This window comes from Macaca thibetana, chromosome 10, assembly GCF_024542745.1.
Source record: "Macaca thibetana thibetana isolate TM-01 chromosome 10, ASM2454274v1, whole genome shotgun sequence".
NCBI lineage: Eukaryota > Metazoa > Chordata > Mammalia > Primates > Cercopithecidae > Macaca > Macaca thibetana.
Genome location: NC_065587.1, coordinates 25,222,366 through 25,237,847, shown reverse-complemented (window position 1 = coordinate 25,237,847; position 15,482 = coordinate 25,222,366). Strand labels below are relative to the sequence as shown.

The window sequence follows — 15,482 nt, the reverse complement described above, 5'->3', positions numbered from 1 at the left end:
CAATTATTAGACCAGAACCTGTGGTCGTATAAGCTTCTCTCAGGGAGTTCATCAGATTCTTTTAAGAGAGTCCTTTGAATTTTTAATGCCACAGCTATTTGGTATGCTAATTTTTTTGGTTAGTATAGTCATAACTAAATATGAATCCAAGGGTTCATAAGAAATACTCTTCCAGAGGAATTAACTTTCAGATATGGGGTTATTTCCTAGCAGGACCTAGTGCACTTTTTGCTATAATTCACATATCAGCTGTGAATGGTGGGCTGGTCTTTTGCCTGCTCTGGAAAGCACAATATTTGAAAAGCATCTGTAAAGAGGTAGGACTGAGAAGGTGGGTTTCCATGTTTAAATAATGATCAGGAGGCCACTACTTTAAAAAGGTAAACATACAATACAATTTTATCTTTTTTATTTTTTTGAGACAGGGTCTTGCTCTGTTTCCAAGACCGGAGTACAGGGGCGTGATCATGGCTCACTGCAGCCTCCCTCTCCCGGGCTCAAGTGATCCTCCCACCTCAGCCTCCCAGGTAGCTGGGACCACAGTCATGTGCCCCTACATTCAGCTAATGTAAAAAAATATATTTTTATAAAGACAGGGTCTCCCTGTATTACCCAATCTGGTCTCCAACTCCCGGACTCAAGCAACCCTCCCACTTTGGCCTCCCAAAGTGCTGGGATTACAGGTGTGAGCCACCATGCCCTGTCAAAGTCCTGTACTTTTAAGTAAAGAAGGCATTTTGTGGCTAGGAAAAAAGACTCTGGAGCCAACAGATCTGGGTTTGGGTTCCTCTTCCTGGTTGTGTAAGCCTCATTTTTCCCTTCTGTGAGGAAGAGAGGACAATGATACTTATCTCCTGTGATAGTTGTGAGGGTTAAGTTAATGAAATAATTCAGCGAGTCTTTAACATTTGCTGCGTGCCAGCTGCTGGCGATGCCACTGTAAGACAGAGCTGACCCCTGACCTCCTGGAAGGAGCAGCCCTGAGAACTGTCCCCGAAGTGACCAGCATATGGAGTGGTGGCGGTACCAGCAGCATTCACTTTGTCTGAATATCCAGCTGTCCCAGTCGTGCATGTGTCATCCTCGTGGAAACCCCATAAATTATAGATGTCACTATCCAATTTTTGTGGTATGGAACTTGAGGTTCAGAGAAATCAAGTAACTTGAACCAGGTCACATGGCTGGTATGCCATGGGGCTGGAATTATAATCCAGTTCTGTCTGATTCCAAAGCCTGTACACTGTGTGGATGAACTCCCTGAGGCTTTGGCATGATCTACTTAGTACAAGACTGAAGATTTTAAGCCACAATTTCACCCTGAACTTGGTTTATCAGATCTTTTCAAAGCTGTAGATGTGATTCTTAGACTTCATCTCGCGGCCGGCCCATCTCCAAAGTAGTATTGTAGTTGAGGTTTTTGATTTGAGCTTAGACTTAGTCCATTTAACGAAAGAATCGCAAATTATTGTAAACTAGAAGTTAACTGTGAAGTAGCCATGAAAAATCACAGGAGAACTTCTGGAGCTGAGCAGATTGTCAGTGACTAATTTGAGTACTAGCTTATTTTATCTAAGAACACAAAGCTGTGTCTCATGTCACAGTGTCTTAAAACGTCCAAGTGTTCGTTCAGTATTAATAGTAGTACAGATCTTTAGTGGAATGCGTCAGGAAGCATTAGCAGCTGGCCCATAGGCAGAGTCAGAAAACCTCAGCGGCAGGCAGTCCACGGTTGAGTTTTCGTTGCATCTGGTATAAGCATTGGGGACTGGTCTGCATTCATTTCTTATTTATCCCGTAGATATCTATTGTATATATCTTTCCATTCCAGAACTGTGACTTGATCCTGATAAGGTACAGATTACAAGGTCACCAGAAAGGACTTTCCAGGCAACCCTGAAATTAAACCTTCCCGGAAAGTGGCTTGGATGCCCCTCATAGAAATCTCCAGTGCTCTCACGGCGTGGCCTGATGGCCTTACACCGTCCGACTTTAGGTTCGGGCTGATTGAGCTTTCCAGAATGCTGGATTTGCCCTGATGGACCTACGCCCGTCTTCACTATTTGATAAAACTCTCAAATACACCTCTTAGACAGAGAATACTGGACCCAGTGATGACCCAGCCTCATTAGTGATCCAGGATCATTTATTCTGAGTAGATTCTCACTGTTGCTGTTAAAAGTTAAAAATTCTTTTTTTTTTTTTTTTTGAGATGGAGTTTCACCCTCGTCACCCAGGCTAGAGTGCAATGGCACGATCTCGGCTCACCACAACCTCTGCCTCCCAAGTTCAAGTGATTCTCCTGCCTCAACCTCCCGAGTAACTGGGATTACAGGCATGCGCCACCATGCCTGGCTAATTTTGTGTTTTTAGTAGAGACAGGGTTTCTCCATGTTGGTCAGGCTGGTCTCAAACTCCCGACCTCAGGTGATCCGCCTGCCTTGGCCTCCCAAAGTGCTGGGATTAGAGGCATGAGCCACCGCACAGGGCCTAAAAATTCTTACACTACGATAAGCACAGAGATGCAGATCCCCAACATGAATCCAGTTGCTGCTGTATGTGAGCCCATGATGTATGTGCAGTGCTCACAACAACCCTGCGTGGTAGAGACGTCGTCTGATTACCCATTTTACTGATGAAGAAAATTAATCGTGGATGAAGAGGTTGTAGGGCATGCAACCTTTTGCCAGAGCCCCTTCAGGCTGCATCTTGGAAAGTTCCCCACCGGCTGCCTCGCGTGCTTCCTGCTGCAGCCGGGCGAGCTCAGTCCTTCAAGGAGGGGTGGAGAGTGCTAGAGCGGGAAGGGCTTTCGAGTTGCAGATGGTGCAGATTATATATAAAATGGTTGTCCTCTCAAGTGATTTTTCTCAACTTCCTGAAAATCATCTTCACATTTGCTTAGTGCTGAGTCCTTTGACCTTCTGCAGCTTTTGAAACCTGACACGTGATTTCGCCATCTTATGTACAACTGGGCTCATGTTCCTCCTTCTTCCCCATCCCCCTAGGGTCTGTTGCTGACCATGACCAAGCCGATGCCCCTGCGAGCTCAGGTCCTCAGCACAATTGGCAACACCACACAGAGGTGGATGTCTCCATGCCTTCGAGGTCCACAGCACCTCCGTGTGGTCGCCTGTTCATTGTCCGTTCTCTCTGCCCTTTCCCTGCCTCTCCTGACCCCACGCACCTCCACACAAGAGCTCCTGAAACAGCAGGAGAACCTTTGCTCTTCATAGCTGGAGTAGAGAAGGACTGATGAGAGCCCGAACTTGCATTTTACATGTTTATTTCATATGCTTATTTATGTTAATTCAAATATGAGCGAAGGCAGAAAAGAGCGTTTTCCCATTGGATGTTCAGTGCGTTGCGTTTGCAGTGAGGCACCACTGTCCCCTCTCCTTTGTTTACAGTCACTGCTGTCTAACGAATGACACCTGGACCTTGGGGTGCTGTGAGTGTTTTCTGAAGTGCGCATGCTCTGATAACTGTATCCTTCCTTCTCCCTAGTGGCACCCATGGGTACATGGCTCCCGAGGTGCTGCAGAAGGGGACGGCCTATGACAGCAGTGCCGACTGGTTCTCCCTGGGCTGCATGCTTTTCAAACTTCTGAGAGGGTGAGTGGAAACGCATCCTTCTAATGCTGTCCTCATGGCAGCAGGAGCTTGGATGAAAGCTGAGGATATGTAGAAATGACTAGATGCTAATGTTATTTTAAATCACACAGTGATCTTTAAGCCACGTGCTAATCTGGAAGACTGTGTCTTAGAAGAGTGAAAGCTGCTTCCCGATAAGCTGCTAGATAAAAGCTTATGGCTTCGTATTTTTATTCTATACCATGTAGGAAATCAGAATTCTTTTAAACCTAAAATTAGACTGCTTTGAATTTTTTTCTGTGATAAGCCACATTGTAGGAATAAGTATTGTTTTGAAATGTAGATAATTTAAAAAGGTAGAATAATTTTTTCCCTAGAAATTAATTATTCATCATTTTGAGCGTTTACAGAATTTCGAGTTACAAAAAAAGGATGAAAACCCAAAGTAAACCTATTTTATTTTATTTGTTTTTGTTTTGTTTTGTTTTTAGACAAGGTCTTTCTCTGTTGCCCGGCTGCAGTGCAGTGACACAAACATGGCTCACTGTAGCCTCGACCTCATAGGCTCAAGCAATCCTTCCACCTCAGCCTCAGTCTCCTGAGTAGCTGGGACTACAGACACGCACCACCACACCTGGCTAATTTTTAAATTTTTTTAGAGATTAGGTCTTGCCATGTTGCCCAGGCTGGTCTCGAACTCCTGGCCTCAAGCCATCCTCCCACCTCAGCCTCCCAAAGTGCTGGGATTAAAGGCATAAGCCACCACACCTAGCCGGTAAACCCATTTTAAAAAGCTTGCATTTATTGGGGAAAATGCTGAAATTAATTTGTCTTTTAAAGCTAGTAGTATACTTGGCCCTTGTTCTGAACTACCAAAGATGATGAAATAAAGTAGAAAAGATTATGAGAGGAAAGTACTCTCAAAATATGTTCTCATGTTAAACACTTAACAATTATGTTAATGTTTCCATTAATTCTAAGACTTTTAGCCAATTTTAATGGAAAGCTTCAATTAAATTTTTTTATTCAGACTCATAAAGCATTTTACATTAAAATTTCCTAGTTAATGATTTTCCTGTTAATATTTTCATATGAACACAGTCCTGATAGTTTGCTAAACGTTGCACCTTTCCATCGGAGAGCCTAAGTGAGCACCACTGCATTTTATTACATTTAGCACATCCTGGAGAGAGGCTGAATTCCACATTCCCCCAAAACTAGGTTCTGAGCACCCTCTGTTTTGTCAAGACTCTGATAATCCAGTTGTTCTCTGCTTTGCATTCACTTGTGATCTAAAATTGTATTATTGCTTAGAAAGTCGGGTTCTGTTATTCCTTAATTGAATTATTGTATTTGTGGAGCCTGGATGGCTTTAATTCATGTCATCAGACTAGCTGACCTAATTAGAGAGTTTATCTAAGCAAACCAGAGAAAGCCATTTCCCCTATGAGATGCTGTTCTCCCCAGTGGAGTCGCTTCTATGCATATGGAGTGCATGAAGACACCCAGGAGGTCTTTATTTTGGATCTCTGCTGGAGATGTGGTTGGAGACAGACAGCCCCTACCTACAGAATTTGGAGATGATTAAAAAAAAAAAAAAAAACTCTATGTAACAGCTGAACTGTTGAATGCAAAAATCAGCAGTAAAATCGGACAATCCCAGAAGCCTTGTATCTAGGACTTTGTGTACTTCTCTGTTTTGTGACTCTAGCTGTTCAAATGTCTGTGCATATAGGCTGGAGAGGATGTGGTGTAACACTACTTCACTTTTTAAAAGACTGGAGGGTTTTGTTCAATAACTCTGTCTGCTCCAACAGTGTGGTTTGTGGCTAATAAAATGAATTCAGTCTTATTTCGCTCTAATTCAGCTTTGGTGTACTGAACTGGAAGATATCAATTCCTTTGTGAAATCCTCTACTGGTCTTGATGGAAGCATTATGGTCAGTGGGGCTCCTGCTGAAAAGAGTCTTGACGGACAAGAAGACGTCCTGAGGATGGCTGTGAGGATGGGATGGATGGATGAGATGAATGGAGAGTGGTAAAATAGCTAGAAATGATGGCTTCTGTGGAAAGACTGAAAGAGCTGAGTGCAGAACTTAGGGGAGCGTATGGTTGACTCCAGCTGCCGGAAGGCCGTCTTGTTGAAGGGATCATATGCATACTGTGTAACTCCAGAGGGATGCATTTTGAGGAGAAAAAAGATTGCAGTTTGATACAAGAATCTCCAATCGTTTGAGCTACCCAATGAAGGAGGGTTCTGCCTCATGGATAGCAGGCTCCTTGTCACTGTCTGGTGACCATTGATTGATCCTGAAGTGGAAGGAATCTTTCCAGTGTGTGATAGATAGGATTAGATGAATCTCCTCCACTAGGATTTATTATCTCATGCCATTCCTCCTATTGTTTATTCAGAAGTCACTCACAGATAGGATATAGCACTGAAGCCAAAAAGCAGGAAACATTTTTGACTTAAGTGATTGAAATTAAATGTGATAAGCATTTATTGAGTACCTGTAATATACAAGAGACTGTGCTTGATGCTGTGGGGAAAGGAAAGGGGTAAGGAAGGAAAAAAGGAGGAGAGAGGGAGGAAGGGAGGAAGGAGAGGGAGGGAGGAGGGAAGGTGAAAGGGAAGGAGGAAGGAAGGTGAAAGGGAGGAAGGAGAGGGAGGAAGGAAGGAAGAAGGGAGAGAGGAAGAGAGGGAGGGAGGGAGAAAGGGAGGGAAGGAAAGAGGGAGGGAGAAAGGGAGGGAAGGAAAGAGGAAGGAGGAAGAGGGAAGAGAGGGAGAAAAGGGAAGGAAGGAAGGGAGGGGGGGAGGGAGAGAGGGGAAGAATGAAAGAAGAAGGGAAAGAAGGAAGGAAGAAAGCCGACCAGCCAGGAAGAGAGACACACAAAATCCGTGAGGGATAGGCAGTCCAGGAGAGTAGCTATTGATACACACACCGTATCAGGAGCTGGCCGAGCTGTGCTGACTTCAACAGGAGTGATGTGCTGGGAGCACAGACATGGGAGAAGCAGTTCTAACCTGGAAGTGTTGGGTTGACCTCATGTGGGAGATGGTCTGTGGGGTAGATTTTGAAGATAGGTAGGATGACAATACAGAGCCTGGAAGCAGGGAAAATATCAGCTTTCTATGTTTCTCAAGAGGGAGGAAGTGCTGCAGGAGAAGGCTCAGATGGTTGGGTCAGCACTGGGAGGACCTCGGATGCAGTGCTGGGAAGTTTGACCTTTATCCTCCAGGCCCCGAGGCTGAAAGCTTTTCAGTGGAGCAGCGGCAGGGTTGGATGGCTTTTCAGTAAGATTATTCTGGAAGCAGCCTGGAGCAATGGAGGGACTGAGACAGGGTGCCGGCAGAAGAATGTGAGCAAAAGGCAGTGAGCTTGCACAGCAGCCCTGGAACCTGACAGGAGCAGATGACACGGCGGTATTGCAGAGTTAGCATCCGTAATGCTTCAGTGTTTTCGTGGGGTGTGTGTTGTTGTTGTTGTTTTTTTTAATAGATGGTTGGATATGGAAGGATAGGAGTTAAACATTCCAGATGATTGGGAGAATAACGATGTCATTACTAAAATCAGTGTCTGTGAATTTTCAGTGATTCACGTGAAACTGAAGTGTCTGGAGGGCCTTTCAGGAGCAAAGCCCTGTGGCGAGGCGGGCAGGAGGTGGGACTGTGTGCAGGAGCCTTCACTGCCTCAGCTGTGAACAAGGGGATAATGCCACCTGTTCTACTTCCTCACAAAGTTGCATGTGGGAGAACCTCAGAAATCTGCCTCTCAGCCTCCTGCGCATTTTTCCTATGCTGTGTACAAGGGAGCCCCTGGCAGCTGTCTTTTCTCAGGCACACGGAGCCTAAGAAATCAACTGAGTGGAGGAGGAGATTGACTAGGCAGGGTCTCCGAGGCACAGGCTTGGGCACAGTCCCCTCTGCATCCTGACACTCTCCTGGAGTGCCGTCCTCAACCCTGGGGGACACTGGGCAATGGCTGGAGGCATTCTTGGTCATCATAACTTCGGGGGGGGGCTGTTACTGGCATCCCCTAAGTAGAGGCCAAGGATGCTGCTCAACATCCTATGAGGCACAGGACAGCCCCTGCAACACCCCGACAAAGAATTATTTAGCCCTAAATGTCAACAGTGCCAAGGGTGAGGACCACTGCCCCAGAGCAAGTGCCCCTCCCTCCTCCCACAGCTGTGCAGTGAGGTTGAATCAGTGGCCACCAAGGAAGGGTCTTTCTATTTTCTCTTTATTTTATTTTATTTTATTTTTTTTGAGACAGAGTCTCGCTCTGTCGCCGGGGCTGGAGTGCAGTGGCGCGATCTCAGCTCACTGCAAGCTCCGCCTCCCGGGTTCACGCCATTCTCCTGCCTCAGCCTCCCAAGTAGCTGGGACTTACAGGCGCCCGCCACCACGCCTGGCTAATTTTTTGTATTTTTAGTAGAGACGGGGTTTCACCGTGTTAGCCAGGATGGTCTCAATCTCCTGACCTCGTGATCCACCTGCCTCGGCCTCACAAAATGCTGGGATCACAGGCGTGAGCCACCGCGCCTGGCCGGTCTTTCTATTTTCTGTGATTTAATCCTCCTTGCTCTGACCAACATGTCCCCTTGCTTCGACCAATGTGCCCCCTTGCTTCTGCTGAAACACTTTTCTGCACACTTCATTTTGTCTTCATCCCCTACAAGAATACTGCAAGGCACTTGGAGAAGGAGTCTGGATGGGAGAAAGTTGTCAAGGCTTGAGAAGGCTTTTTGCGTCCCTGGACTCACAGTGATTGACTGAGCCACTCATATGCCCCATCTTTGGGTGCTGGTCACTACTGCTATTTCAGATGACTTTGTCAGATACTTAAGAGTGTCTGCGTATGAAGATGCGTCCATGTTGCAAATCTGTGTAGCTGCTGTCATGATCTTCACCTAGATTTAAGATGTCTGTTAAGGAAATCAATTGATGTGACAGTGGCCTCCATCTTAAGCTTGTCACTGTTGATTGTCTCCCTGTGGAGTTGTCAGACATGAGGAGAGAGCCTGGGCAGTGGCCTAGGGAGAACTGAGTGCTGCTGGCGCTATTGAGTTTGTTCCAGGCGGGGGAAAAAGGAAAGTTTATAAATATTTTGACAGCTACTGGCTTAGGTTTGAAATGTACATTTAATATAACAAGCCATCTTTTGAGTATTTTATAATTAACTTTTGATGTGAGAGTTTTTAATCGCATAAGTTTTTGAACCCATTGTTTCCCCATGAAAATGATGTAGAGGTAACTTTGTGGGGGGTGTGTTTCCTCCTCATTTATAATGTCCTGAACAATTTTCCAGTTCATTTAGGGGAAACGTGCAGCTGTTCCATTCTATCTGTAGTTCAGAAAGCTACACTTGACCACAGGACATGTGAATTCTTTTCCCATAGCATTCCCTGATGCAGCCAGCATGTTGCACGGGAAGAGCTTGGCCGTGCCTTGGAAGCTGTTGACAGGCCTGTTACTGTCTCCTATTTAAAGCGGCTGCATCAGGGAGCAGCTGCGATCGCACAGGATCTGTGCGCACCACGTGCCTCCCTCAGAATGGAGATTATTACTATCATAGGTTTTCTTTAACGTTTTTCAAAATAGAAACCAAGTCTTTGGCTTTGTTCACAAAGAATAATCAAGAATACATTGGAAACAGATGTGCATCAAGATTTCAACTTGAAAGACCAAGCTGTCTGAACATGGCAGCATAGAATTGAATAGCTGAAGAGCGTTTTCTGATAATTTCTCCTTGAGCCGGACATGGAATCGCTATATTTATAAATGGAATTTGTAGCAATGGGGCCCATGTGCTGGAAATGGTTTTGGCACCACTAACTTTAACTCCAAGTCCCCTCACAAGCCTCCCTGTGGTCTCATGAAAGACTTTTTAAATTTAGCACAGAGTGCTTGTGTCAGAACACAGCAGGCCGCAAGGACACGGGGACCAGATGCAGGAGTGGGGTCCTCTGGCTTTGCACACAGGAGCCAGGTCTGAGGGATTTGTCAAAACACCAGGGGATCTTCACTTAATCCCTTTTTATACGTTAAGGAACTTCGTGGGGTGGAAACAGCTAAGTGTCAAGCAGGGAGACTACGGTTTTCGTAAGATTTGATAAACTTTCATTCCTTTTCTCTGCAACTGTAAACACCTTAATATTTCCGTGGATTTTGTATAAAAGAATGATACAAGTATGTTTTTAAAAATTATAAATAACAGATATTGTTTGCTTTTATAGCTGCTTTTTAAATGTGGTAATTGTACATTTTTTCCTTGGAAATAAGGCAAAAAGAATATTTCCAATTAAAATCTGTTTTAAAAGTTAAATGCTTGCTGGGTGCTAATTTACCTTGTTTTGATCTTTTTTTTTTTCCCCCAGATTAATGCTTTTAAGAGATGGCAATTAGTTTGTATTTCACGGCATGATATGGAAGGAAATAAAGGACTAGAGTGCCCTCTCTTGTACAAAAATAAAATTAAAGTGTTTCAGACAATAAATGGTCTGAAATGTAATAATCTCAAAAGATAGTTTAATGTATAACCTAATTAATTCAGTAGGATGACCAGGTCAGTAGCAGTAAGTAGCAGTGCAAGATAAGTGGCATTTTCGTTCTTTTTTAGAATCTCACTGATTTATGTATTCACCATTCTAATCCATTTTATGGAGTTAATATTAAAATATTTTACATAATATCCTGCCTGCCTCAGATTATGTCATATATGCCTTATAAATAAATTTATAAGATTACTACTTACCAGGCACATCTTGCTATAAGAAAACTCAATCATATCTGTCCCTTTAATTTTCAGAATGAAAAATCAACCACGGTATTCTAGTTTGCATATTTAATAGTGTCTTTTAATGATAAGATTTCCTTTGAAAACCAGCGTCTCCAAAATTTTAAAAACATGAGAAAGAGTAAAAGTAATCTGTTTTACACAGTTCACCAAGTAGACATTCATTTCCTGAAGTCAGAGTTCTCTTTATTAATTCCACCAGTGATTACTGTATTAGGTGCCTACCGTGTACTGCCATTGTCTTGGCTACTCGCATAGATGTCACTTTACTTTTTCCCTTCACCGCTTCTGTGAAGTATGCGGCTTGATCCCCACTTCACAGATGAAGAATTGATACTGAAGGTTTCTATCTGGCTGACAGTCAGTAGACAGTCAAGTCGCAGCTTGAACCCAGCTTTTGTGACTCTGGAGTCTGGGGTTCTGCACAGGGAAAGCAGGAAGTACGCAGAGCGGTGGAGAATCTGCTGGTGCATGGTTAGTTTCTGTTTTCATCCAAAGGATGTATTACTTAAAATGACTGGTTTCTAGGGGTGAATCGTTTCATCTCCTTCATGTTTTGGTTCAACTGCTATTCCTGGGGCTGTTTGAGGAAACAATCTCCATTTTCCTGAAAAATGTACATGAAAGTTATTGTTTAGCTCAAACTCTCATATGACAAATGTTATATAAATGACTTTTATTCTCACGATTACCTGTTGGCTAGTTGTATGTTCTTTTCTAATGATATTTCCATTGGGACAGTGTGTTTTAGGGCCACAAGTTCACTGAAGTGAGACTCAGGCAGTTCAAGTGAGATACAAGTCTTTCTATTTCAGGACCTAACGTTTGTTCGCCAATTCTTCCATGGAAATGATAAATGTTTATGACTTTTGCATTTCTCCAGTTTCGAATGAATAGTGATAGGACATCATACTTTACCCAAATATTAGTCAGTGATATGTGCTATATCACCTGATGCCATATTTTAATAGAACAATTCTTTATTTCTACAGTCACAGCCCTTTCAGACAACATAAAACCAAAGACAAGCATGAAATTGACCGAATGACACTCACCGTGGTAAGGGATTCAAAACTGTATTCTTGTCTGCATGGTAATTGTCATGCTTCGTTCCATCAATAATAAAAAATGCTATTACATAAAATAGTATAGGAAATATAAAATTATGTATAAACATAATAAAAATTTGCTTTCTTGAAGCAAATAAATGCAGATACAATTTCTAAAAGAATTTCTAGGAGAAAAATTAATGGAAATAGATGCCAAGGCAAAAATCAGGATTTACTAACAAACAGTATGAGGAAGCTAAAGAAAATTGAGAACCAGAAGTAAAGAAATCAAAGAAAAGGAGAAATTACTGAGATGCCAACGAATGAGAATGCCTTTCGTTGGCATCTCAGAATGAGAATGCCTTCTGGTTCTTCTGATCTGCCCCTAGTCACTTTGATTTTGCAACTGATTAGTTACCTTTTTATGTGTCTATAGAGTAACTATTAATTCATAATGAGGCTGCAATTTTTAATACTATTCTTAGCCCAGTAATAGCCTTTAAATCTGGTTGAGTGTTAGGATACTGTTTCCATGAACGGATTTTTGAAATCTTACTCTTTTCCCCAGAATGTGGAACTTCCAGACACCTTCTCTCCTGAACTGAAATCCCTTTTGGAGGGCTTGCTTCAGCGAGACGTTAGCAAGCGGCTGGGCTGTCACGGAGGCGGGTAGGCCATTGTTCCTGCCTTTCGGTATCTTTACCAGAAGAGCAAAAGAGTGATTTTAAATACTGCCTATCAAAAGTCATCCCTAGTCATTAAAATCTTCCATTTTGATGTGAAAGGGGGAAAAAAATCACATGGGAAATATACATATATTGTCCTATGTGTTTTATAATTAAGAAGTTGAAGAAGTCACTCACTTTTTTACTTTATTTATTTTTGAGATGGAGTCTTGCCCTGTCACCCAGGCTGGAGTGCAGTGGCGCGATCTCGGCTCCCTGCAACCTCTACCTCCTGGGGTTCAAGCAACTCTCCTGCCTCAGCCTCCTGAGTAGCTAGGACCACTGGTGTGTGCTACCATGCCTGGCTAATTTTTGTATTTTTAGTAGAGACAGGGTTTTGCCATGTTGGCCAGGCTGGTCTCAAACTCCTGACCTCAGGTGATCCACCTGCCTTGGCCTCTAAAAGTGCTGAGATTATAGGCGTGAGCCACTGGGGCCAGCCCAGTTTTTAACTTTTACAGATTGACCTTGTAGATGACAGAAATGAATTCTGATATTTTGTAGTCCATTTGTTTTTTAGTGATGATTGTATTTGTGATTGTGGCAGTTTAACATTCTGATCAGATTCTCACATATTTCTCTCATGCAGAAATGAGTAACTGTGATCTAACACATGCTCACTGTTCTCCTGCCCCAAAACACTCTGAACAGTAATATCTGGAAATCTTATAGAGAGGGACTTCAGACAGACCTTTCTCCTGTATCTCTTTACCCCCAGGCTTGCTTGGCATAAGAAATAACTTTTCACTGTATATTACCTATATGTATATCATACATATGTGTATGTATTTTTGGTGTGCATATTATACATATAAGCATTTTACATAGATAGCTAAATAATGTACTTTTATATGAGTATGTCCTTATTTATCAATTTGCAAAATTACCTATTCCTGCTATAATAGATGAAGATTTAGCTCACCCATTACCGTCTCTGTAGCCTTCGCTTCCTCCACCTCTCAAAAGTTGAAACGCTGTTTTGGGCTCCTCTTTTGCTTGCCTCTGTAGCTTTAAATTCTGTGCTTAACTCGGTCGTGCCTTTTTCCAACTATAAACAGTATCTAAGTTGAGGATTTTGACATTCCTGTCTTTCATTGACTTCTTCTGTCTCATGTTCTTTCATGTTAATTTTTATTTTTACGTTATCAAGATGATACTGCTTTCTATTCTGTGATCATATTCAATCTTTGTGCTTTGCATATAGTTTGATTTCAAAGGTTGCAAAGGAAGAAGGGGTATTTATACTCTTATGGAATCAAAAATGTTGTTCCTTACATGGTTTCTACTTAGCCTGGTAATAAACCTTAAGTTAGTTTTATATATATATATAAAAAATATATGATATATATAAAAAATATGATATCGCGCTCTCTCTCTCTGTCTCAGAACAGAATATGATAGTTGTGGGCTTTGTTTTCCCTGATGTTTCTTTCGGGAGGGACTCAGCCTGCGGCTGCAGTGAGACACAGGCGCTCTCTTTCTGCTGATTCGCATCATCTCACCCAACACTTCCCTTTCCAGTCTCCTGGTCTGAATCTGCCATTCACTCGATTCCCTGCCTCCTGCTCTATTTCGGCTAGATATGGAATTCTAAGTAAATAACAATTTTCCCCCAGAACTTTGAAGCTCTTGCTTTATTGTGTACAAGCGAACAGTCGTGCAGGTCATGGAGCTAGGTTACCACTCACGATGGCAGGCACATAGCATCCCTCATGCTTGGAGACTCGTGCTCTTCAGCTTGGAGACCACCCTTACTTTACTTATTTGACATTTATCCTCCTCCGTTTCTCGTAGAACTCTTATTAGCCAGATGCTGGGATTCCTTTCTAGATTTGGGCCTCTGTGCTCCTGATCTTGTATATTATCTGTATCTTTGCTTTAATTCTTTGTTTTACTTGCCGATAGCATACATTTTCAACCCTTTTATTCATTTCTTTCTAAAAATCTTTAGCAGGTTTAATTTCTTAAAAGTAGAACCTTTCAGGGGTTTTACCCCATGTTAGAGTAAACACCTTGCTGCAGGTTTCTGGAGTTGGGTGTGGGGGAAGGAAGTATAGCGGGTATGGGTGTGCATGTGTGTGCGTGTGCAGCTCAATGTCCAGAGCTCCAGTCCTGTGTCTCATCCCCCAGCCACACACTGTGGTGAACTGGAGCTCAGCATGCTGGCTCCGTCTCCAGGGCAGTAGCTCTGCCCTGCTTTGCTGTCAGTCACTGCCCCTGTGTCAGCATCCCCTCTTGTCTGCTGATGGCCCTCTCTCTCTCTCTCGTGGTGGATTTATTTTTTTAATATTTATTTTTACTTTTTATTTTTTTGAGATTGAGTCTCGCTCTGTTACCCAGGTTGGAGTGCAGTGGCACAGTCTTGGCTCACTGCAACGCCTGCCTCCCAGGATCAGGTGATTCTCCTGCCTCAGCTTCCCAAGTAGCTGGGAATACAGGTGTGCACCACCACACCCAGCTAACTTTTGTATTTGTAGTAGAGACGGGGTTTCGCCATGTTGGCGAGGCTGGTCTTGAACTCCTGACCTCAAGTGATCTGCCCGCCCTGGCCTCCCAAAGTGCTGGGATTACAGGCATGAGTCACTGCATCCGGCCTATTTTTGTTTTTTAAAAGAGATAGTATCTCACTCTGTCCCCCAGGCTGGAGTTCTATGGCATGATCATAGCTCACTCCAGCCCCAAACTCCTGGGCTCAAGTAATCCTTTGGCCTCAGCCTCCCGAGTAGCTGGGACCACAGGCCCACATTACCATGCCTGGCTAACATTCTTTTTTTTTTAATAGAGAAGGGCTCTTGCTATGTTGCCCAGATGGGTCATGAACTGCTGGCCTCAAGTGATCTTCCCCTCTTATCCCCCAAAGAGCTAGGATTACAGGCCTGGCTCCTGTGGTGGGTTTATATCTCCATGTTGCTTTCCTGCCATTTCAGTGGTTATTGAGACTGTGTAAAGTTGCATGCTTGCACGCAATCCCTGGCTTGAACCAGAAACCTTCTTTCTGGGGCATTTCTAATTGCTTGGATATATGGAAGTAAATTTCTTATTTAGCGTACCACATTTAATGTGTGGACAATGATGGGTACAAAATGGAACCCACTAAGAAAATCACCGAAGTGTTTCCAGTAAAAATGCACAAGGATAACATCTGACTTGGATCCCATTCCTTCATTCAATGTCTGTTTACTGGGCACACACTGATACTACCCCGTGAAGTGGCTGAGGCAGTGCACATGGTAGGCATGGCCCCTGCCTTCCTGAAGCTCATGCGGTGGGAAAGCCATGGTGTAGAAATGTCGAGTAAGACAGGTCCAGATAGTTCGAAG

General features: G+C 43.4%; 1 protein-coding gene across 2 annotated transcripts in view; it reads left to right on the top strand.

The window, feature by feature from the left end:
• GRK3 (G protein-coupled receptor kinase 3) overlaps positions 1–15,482 on the top strand; it is a 163,399-nt gene that overhangs the window by 127,118 nt on the left and 20,799 nt on the right. For both annotated transcript variants that reach the window (XM_050745912.1, XM_050745913.1), the window contains 3 exons: positions 3,502–3,609; positions 11,381–11,447; positions 12,006–12,106. In XM_050745912.1, the coding sequence (XP_050601869.1) occupies positions 3,502–3,609; positions 11,381–11,447; positions 12,006–12,106 (276 nt within the window). The remainder of the gene's footprint in view (positions 1–3,501; positions 3,610–11,380; positions 11,448–12,005; positions 12,107–15,482) is intronic.